The sequence below is a fragment of the Cibotium barometz genome, chromosome 17 (genome assembly GCF_041138505.1).
Source record: "Cibotium barometz isolate CiBa-2024 chromosome 17, ASM4113850v1, whole genome shotgun sequence".
NCBI classification, from domain to species: domain Eukaryota; kingdom Viridiplantae; phylum Streptophyta; class Polypodiopsida; order Cyatheales; family Cibotiaceae; genus Cibotium; species Cibotium barometz.
In genome coordinates, this window is record NC_141062.1 from 5273356 (window position 1) to 5282464 (window position 9109).

A 9109-nucleotide genomic window follows, 5' to 3' on the forward strand; every position below is an offset into this window, starting at 1 on the left:
GGTTCAGGATTTCACATGTTTGAAAAATACTTTCCATTTGGCTCAACCACACAGTTTCCTATTGATGTTGGTAGATGCTATGAGGCACCACCTTTATATGCCTATAGAACACTTTGTTGGGATTATGTGCAAAAGTTGACATCATCTTTTGTAAAGAATCCCATGAATCCAGCAACAGTAGCATACCTCATGCCCTTTTTGGAGGAGAGTGATGTGAAGCGACCCATGCATCGTGACGAGGTGGAAGTGGATAAGCTACATTCTTACTCCTATTGGATCATATCAGGTCTTCACTCAATCCATGCGGCAAAGATCTATATCCTAAGTAGCACTCATCGATGCCTAGCAACCAAACATCTATATGCCACAAGGAATGCAAGAATCTTGGTGGACTGTCTTGCTGAAATGTGCATTGAGCTTTCTAGGATGACAAATATGGAATCCCACAATGTTATGAAGAATGGTCCTTATCTTGAGCAACTTCAACAAGTAAGGGATCAATGGATAGCATTTGGGTCTCCACCAAAACCTCAACAAGGGCTTCCAAAGGGTAGTCCTTAAAGAGTACCATGGGAGGTAATGATGTACAACCTTAGCTTGTCTTATTCAAGATGCATTTGGTGTTTTCTTTCTCATTTCATATTTTTATTTTTGATAGAGATTTCTAGAATACATTGGAGAAAAGTGTGCATCACGTGATTGTCATATGATAGTGAGCACATAAGAGATATTTGATGGTTGGATTACCATCATGAAGAGATACTCAAAGGGGGAGCTTTCATCTCAAGAGGATACCACCACAAAGAAGGGAAGGCAGCCTTCTCCTGCAACTTTTCGTTGCCTTATGGGTCTAAAGGATGGGGACATCCTCACATTACAAAAGGAAGTTAATGATGGACACATCATCTTTCTTAGAAACAAATGGGACAAAGAGGATGAACTGTTGACATGGAGACAAGGGCAAATCAAATCAAGCAAGATAGGGTGCTCCATAAGGAGCTAGTTTCTCTCTTCAATGCCTCAACTCATGCTAGCAATAGTATGATGAAGAGTTGGGAAGATCTTGTTGCTGAATACAACATCACCAACGATGTATACACAAAGATTTTAGGTGTTTGCAGTGATTGGGTGTCAAAAAAGCTCACACGTGGGGCTGATGCAGGACCATTGCCAAATGGTGCAAAAGACATTGTGAACTTTCTTATTGTGAAGAAGCAAGATCCTCTTCATTCTTCTACTACCTTACCTTGGCAAGTATATATTGTGGGGTGCAACCTTGAGGCATTCGATCTTATATACAATGTGTATAAAGATCCTATTACCATTGGTGTGGTTGTCCTAGAAGCGGCACATGGAGTTGGTGGGGCATGACATGGGATTCTATCATGTTTGGAAAGGTGGTCTTCACATTGTTAAAAATGACATGTGAGCCTAAACAATTAATTTTGTTGTCATTTCTCAACCCCGCAAACAAATGGCAGCTATGGAGGAGGCCCTTGAGAATCTTTCATGCAAGTACCATATGCAAGTTGGAAGTGTTGACTTCCTACCAATGGCCAAGAGTCTTGCTTTTGGGGCCATGGATTCATTTGTTGTGTTGACACTTGTGACCATGGAGAAAAGCTTCATCAATCTAGATCAATATGTTGGAAATTCCAACAAGCCATGCATTTTGGATAATGAATCCATTGAAGCCATTGACAAAGAAGGAAAGGATGGAGAGCTTGAAGAAGAACAAACTATTGCAAAGGCCATATTTAGAAAGAAAAAGAAGGTCATCAAGGCTACAATCAAGGCATTCAATGATGCACATGAGGTTATATGTGATATATTCTCATGTGGTGTTGCATCAACGCTCGCATTGGAACATCACATGAAGACTATTGCAGTGGTGTGCAATAGTCAAGAGCAAAGAGAGATTGAAGCAGCATGTTGGAGAGCCCATGAGAGCGCCAACCCACCTACAAGTGCTCAAGAGGTTCCTCCCATTGGTGCTCTAGCTCTTGACCTACCGCCGGAGGGTGTGGATGAATCAAGCCAAGACATAGCAAATATTATTATGAAAGAGAGGTTGAAGGCTACTTCAGGTGTTTGAACCTCTCTATCTCTAACTTTTGTCAATGAGAACACTATGGTGTAAGGTTGAACTTGTGTTTTGGAGGATGATTTCATGACATAACATTTCCTACATATTTTCTCATTTTGTGGTGCTATCTAAAGCAAGCCTTACAAGCCTATTTCTCTCAGTTTTGTGTTTATTGTTTAAGAGTCCTTATTTCTAGAAATATTTTCATCATATTGTACCTAAAATTGGTTGCAAAAAGTTTGTGCTTCTGTATTAAAATACAAGTATGAAGTACATGATAATGTTGGAAGAAATATTTTCTTGTATGGTATAGCTAGAATGCTTCAATCAATTGCTATTACATTACTTTGATCCAAATGTTGGTATTGGTTTTCTCTAAAGTTTTGTGTCCTTCAATATTTTGCCATGTGGTCAAATATATTAGAAGAAAATGTTTTGTGTCATACAACTACATTGAGTTTTTCAATTTCAATTGCAGTGCTTTGATTGAAACATTGGTATGACTTGTATTATCAAAGGTGTCAATGTGGTGTCTTGATATTAGGCCACATGATCTAATATTTTTTCTCTTGAAATATGTTTTTCTAAGTATGCTCAACATGCATGTCCTACATGCACATCAATGTGGAATATTGTAGCATGTGTGTATGGAAAAATATTCTAAAATGTTCATTGCAACTATATACATTGTTGTATCTTAATTCAATAGTCATATAATATTACTTTTTGAGATTTTTTTGCCAGATGGTCAAAAATATATTTTGATGAAATATCTACCATCCATGCATACTATTTGCATATTAAATTTAATATCTTATACAATGTATATATGGAATAGTACAATAAACTTAGCCCTATTGAACTATATATAATGTTTTTATCTTAGCTTACTAGCTCTAAAATGAAAAAAAAAACTTGTAAGAGACTAGATGTCTATTTTGTTCTTAACCTTTGTGTTGTATGATAGAATGATTCAAATTTGACTAAGAATAGTCTATTTGCATATTTGGCAGATTTGAGCAGAGCAAACAAAGTAAGTGATGTGGCCTTGGCGAAAAGTGCTACCAAACTATGTGTGATACTTGATCTCAATGGTCTTCTTTTACAACGTTGTTTTTCCACATCAAAGAGGTTCCAAAGTTTTCGAGTGGGCAAGCAATGGGTTGTTCTTCGACCAAGATGCATTGAGTTTCTTGAAGCTACATTTGCAAGATTCCAAGTGGGAGTTTGGTCTACAGCTTCACACAAAAATGTCATCGCAATAATCAATTGCTTGGAGAGCTATGCAAAAAGGAGATATCCTTTTTTCATGATTTGGGGACAGGAGAAATGCCATACGCATCCACTCAAGATCATCTATCGGCCAGACAAGATGGGGGTGGAAGCAATGTTCAAGCCCCTTCAGTATGTGTGGAATGAATATGGCAATGTTTGTGAACATAGCAAGACTATTTTGATAGATGATAGTCCCTACAAGGGGGGTCCTAACCCTCTTGAGAATTGCATCTATCCACCACAGACATTTGATGTTAACCAAGGAGACTCAATCTTGATTGAGGAACTTCTACCCTACTTGACTCGCTTAAGTGGATCCCATGATGCACGTGAAGTCATAAAATTTGATCGATATGGACTTGAGCTAGTTCAATATGGACATGAGTTGTACACACAATTCAAGGTTGTGATTGACACATGGCTTAAAGGAGATGATAATGCTATGTCATCTTCATCATCAGTACAACCCAAGAACATCCATCGTGGAGATGGAATATATATGAAACAATCTTCAATCACTTCTTGCTTGAAGAGATCATCAATTGTACAAGGATCATCATCAAGAGTCTTAATTCATCCAACCCATCCATTGGGTGTCTCACAAGTATCGAGGTTAAAGCGGATTCCTTTGGTTTCTACTCTAAAGGATATGGAAGCAATGCAACTTGCTCATCAGCTAGGATATAAGGATGACTACATAAATGGTCGTGTAGCTAGACACTTCATAAAAAACCTTCAAAAATTGTACTTTCCACGAAAATGATGTGACACAAAAATAATACACTCTTTTCTACAACTTGTACCTTGGTGTTTATAAATGCATTCAACATCAGAGAGACTAGCTCAAGATTTCTAGATTGTGATTTCATGGAAGAATTCATTGTATTATATACAAGCTCCTTAATGAAGAATGATATTCTAAATGTAATTTGATGGAGAAAATGTGTTTTTATGAAAAGGTATACTAATTGTGCTTTGATATTAAATGAATGCGTGCATGAATGCAAAATATACTAGAAAAGTTTAAATCTCAAATTAGTCTCGGTATTGTTGTTTTGAATTTTATTTTCAAGTATATTGTTGAAGTTATATTGGAAGAAGCAATTTCTTGTATGGTAGCTAGAATGCTTGAATCAATTCCAATTGCATTACTTTGATCCAAATATTTGTCTAAAGTGTTGGATCTTTTGATGTTTTACCACATGGTCAAATATATAGGAAGAATTTTTTTTGTATCATATAGCTACAATGCTTTTGCCAATTGCAATTGCACTACTTTGATTGAAATATTGGTATGACTTATATTATCAAAGGTATCAAGTTGGTGTCTATTGATATTTGGCCACATGGTCAAATATTTTTCCTCTTAAAATATGTTTTTCTAAGTATGATCTACACATATGTCTTGTATGCATATTAATGTGGGAAGTGTTGTAGCATGTGTGTATGGAAATATATTCTAAAATGTTCATTGCAACTATATGCATTGTTGCTTCTTAATTCAATAGTCCTATAATATTGTCTTTTGTAATCTTTGGCCACACGGTCAAAAATATACTTTTATGAAGTATCTTGTGGTCATGTAGCTAGACACTTCATTAAAAAACTTTAGAATTTTACCTTCCGCAAAAATGATGTGACAAGGCAACAATACATTCATGTCTCTAACTTATACCTTGGTGTTTATAATATAAAGTGAAGTAAAGAAGAAATTCCTTAGAAAAACACACATACTCTATAGTTTTCTAGTTTTTTTTTTCAACATTTAATTTGCTTTATTCTCATAGATAAGGTAAACTTTTAGGTTTGGCTATAAAAATACAAATATTTCTATACAAAATGCACAAAAAATAGGTCTATTTCTCAAAGTGGGACTTAGGAAATTCCCAAATTTCCCAATATGGTGTTAAAAGTGATATGTTGAACAAAGCCACAATGAGGATGAATGGGAGGAGTCTCTGTGATGATATTCGTAACTAGAATGATGATAATGACTTCAGCAAATCACTATGAGATTAGTGGATTATGCTGAGACAGATTGCTACTGTTAACACTTGACCCAGTGGATCAAGTTAAGGGACAACAAATTAAAAATCTGTATAATTGAAATTCCCATGGAGGAATGTTTAGATGGAAATTTTGGTCTAATGGACCATTATTGTGTTAAGGATATGATCTGAATGAATTGTTATCTAATGATGAATGATATGATGTGAATGAATTGTTATCTAATGATTTCTATATAAGGGATCTTTATTCTAGGATTCTGTTGGGTTGACCAGACTATAAGGAGCCCCAGAATTAGTTGGATCTTAAGGCAAAGCGTTTGACCTCCAGCCTGCAAGATGAGGACATCTCACATTTTTTAAGTGGGGTAGGATGTAAGATTCCTCCCTCTAGCTTTTGAGGTGTAAAGGAGTAAGAACCTCCCCTTCTGATCTTATAATTATTCCCCTCTCTGAAATAAAAGAAAGATCCTATTTTGCCTTGCCTTGGCCTGGAGAGAGAAAATGTCTACAAGGAGGTAATCCAAAAATGAGATATTCTTGGATATAAAAATCCTCCTAGTGTCTAAAATGGTTTCCCCTGAAATAGAAATTCAGAAAGAAATTTTCAATGTGCAATTGGAATTAATTGAAAATAGTTATAAAGGACCTTAGCCTAAGGGTATAGATTTTCAAAAATTTTTGGATTATGGTCCAATTAAGGTTCCCTGGGCCAATAGGATCAATCCAAGTGTGGGGAGAAGATAAATCCAATTTATAAAAGAAAAATACCCAAAAATGAGTAAATGCCCACATAAGATGAAGAGTTGACTAAGTACAAGGTTTATTGGTAAAAAACTATGAATATTACTAAAAAAATGAGATATTTTGGGTATAATGATACATTTTTGATACCTTGGTAAGGAGAAGGGGGCTCTTCAAGGAGGCGCCCATTTCACATGTGTGGAGGAGTTTTAAACTCAAAAATATTGTGATATTTTTATCTCTCCTCTCTCGTGGATCAAACTAAATCAAAAGGGAGCCAAACTAGTTTCAAATCTTGTCCAAATTCAGCCAAACTGAACCTAGAAAATTCTAAAAACTAGTTGGACTTGGTTAGAGGCCTCCCTCACTTATAAATAGATTCTTAGACCTTTGTAAAAAAAATGTGTGAACTATACCATGCCAGTATTATACTGAAATAATGATATTTTCTATTATCCTCTACAAGTTGGAGAGAATGGAGTTTCTCTCTCAAGTAATGTGTGATTTATGGTCTTTTTCTTAATCTCTAAATGTTTCTCACTTCTCAACCCCTCTCAAGCTTGAGACGTATTCAATTGAATGGCTCTTTAATGCAATTGAAGCTCTCTAATGGATTTTAGTGATTAAACACACAAAGTTTTCATTTATGCTTAAATTAGAATGTTTTTTTTAAAAGCATATCTCTCTCTCTCCCAAAGAATGGTCATTCCTATGATTTAATCTATATTTAATTAATGCTTCTCATGGAGAAATTCTCTATTCATAAATCAAACTCTAGGCTTGTGAAGCTAGAGGTTTAAGAAAATGATTTTTATACTTATATGCTTGAAAAATATGGTAATATTATGGGATAAATCCATAAATTGGATTTAATGCTAAAAGATAGTTATACTATCATAATTATTTTACTATGTCCTATTCTTTTCATAAAAATTAAAAATTTCCAATAATAGCAGCGGAGCTATGGCAAAATTTTTAAGAAATTGATACATAATTCATTCTTATGCATAATGTGAAAAGAGGACTTCCTATCATATTCTAGGATAGAATACCCTAGGTTAAAAGAATGGTTTTTGAAACCTTCAATGAAAAACTAATTTTTAAGTTTATATGTAATTAAATAATTAAGAAATGAGAAAATTATGGTAATTATATTTAATGATAAAAGAGAAATTCCTATGACAATTAAGATTCAATCATTTAGATAGAAAAAGAGAAATTTCTAGCATATTGGAATTATTGGATATTTTATTTAAATTCAAAGATAAATTTATTTCATCTAGAGAAATATTTAAATGGTAAAAGAAGAATTCCTATGACATTTGGAATTCATTCATTTAGATGGAAAAAGAGAAATTCCCAGCATACTAGAAGTAATGGATATTTTATTTAAATTCAAAGATAAATTTTAGATAAATCTATTTTATCTATGAGAAAGATTTAAATGGTAAAAGAGAAATTCCTATGACAATTGGAATTCAATCATTTAGATGGGAAAAGAGAAATTCCTAGCATATTGAATTAATGGATATTTTATTTTTGATGAATTTCTTTTATGAGAAATATTTTATGATAAAAGAGGAATTTCCATGATATTGGAATGCAAATAATCAAATGCAAAAAGAGGAATTCCCATGATATTTAAGGTCCAAGAAATTAAATGAGAAAAAGAGAAATTTTTAGTATAATTCAATTTCAAAATTGAAAATATGGGTAGAATTGTTTTTTGTAAATCCCATGAATTCTTTTATTCCAAAAGAGGAATATTGAATATAATTCATTTGAGAAATTGAAAAAGAATATGGAAATAGTCGTCGAGAAAAAGAACCTTTATGCAATTGGTAGAAATTTAGAAAAAGTTCCATTATAGGTATCAAAGTAGTAAAAACTACTAAATGGGAATAGGATGTGAATGGATGCGATAAGATGTAAATGGGATGCGATAAGATGTGAATGGATGTGATAAGATGTAAATGGGATGCGATAAGATGTGAATGGATGTGATAAGATGTGAATGGATGCGATAAGATGTAAATGGGATGTGATAGGATGTAGTGTGGATGAAAATGAATGGGGATGCGATAGGATGTGATAAGATGTGAATGGGATGTGATATGTAGTGTGGATGAAAATGAATGGGAATGAGATGTGAAGTAAATGGATGTGGATGAGAATGATGCGATGAGAGGATATGTGAAAGGGTGAGATAAGTACATGGATGTGGATGTGGATGTAAATGTGTATGTGTATGTGAAAGAAGGGATGTGGATGTGTATGAAAAAGAATGGATGTGGATGTGTATGTGAAAGAATGGATGTAGATGTGGATGTGGATGTGAAAGAATGGATATGGATGTGGATGTGAAAGAATGGATGTAGATGTGTATGTGAAAGAATGGATGTAGATGTGTATGTGAAAGAATGGATGTGGATGTAGATAGAATGTATGTGATGGGATGATGATGAGAATTAATGTGATGGATATGAATGAATGTGATGTGATGGATGTAAATGGATGTGATGGACGTGAATAGATGTGATGTGATGTGAATCGGGATATGAATGAATGAGATGTGATGTAAAATGGATGTGATGTAAAATGAGATGTGATGTAAAATGGATGTGATGTAAATTGTGATAGATGTGAATGGATGATATGTGATGTGAATGAATGTGATATGATGTGATGTGAAACGAGATAGATATGAATGAATATGATGTGATGAGATGTGAATATGGGTAGATGCAAGTGGATGAGATCTGATGAGGATAAGTGAGGAAAGATGTGATGAGATGAAAAATGATGTGATTGGATGAGAATGGGAATACATGTGAAATAGATGTGGATTAAGTACTGTGGATTGATGTGGAACAATGTGGAAAGACGAGAGTTCGTTTTTATAGAAACTGTATTTATGACTTGTTTTTAAATGACTGTTTTATGTCAAGAATGGTGGTGGGGAAGCATTTTGACCGTCTTGTGAATGAGGTCGTGGAGA

The 9109-nt window shown here is 34.2% G+C and overlaps 1 protein-coding gene across 1 annotated transcript; it reads left to right on the forward strand.

The window, feature by feature from the left end:
* Window positions 1-1474: 1474 nt before the first annotated feature.
* LOC147629611 (uncharacterized) lies at window positions 1475-2147 on the forward strand. Its single transcript, XM_086811937.1, has one exon. The coding sequence runs from the start codon at window positions 1475-1477 to the stop codon at window positions 2093-2095; it is 621 nt and encodes a 206-aa protein (XP_086668063.1). The 3' UTR covers window positions 2096-2147.
* Window positions 2148-9109: the final 6962 nt, after the last annotated feature.

Excerpts from the sequence above, each read along its gene's own strand:
- LOC147629611 (XM_086811937.1), top strand. The coding sequence starts at position 1,475 with ATGGCAGCTATGGAGGAGGCCCTTGAGAATCTTTCATGCAAGTACCAT.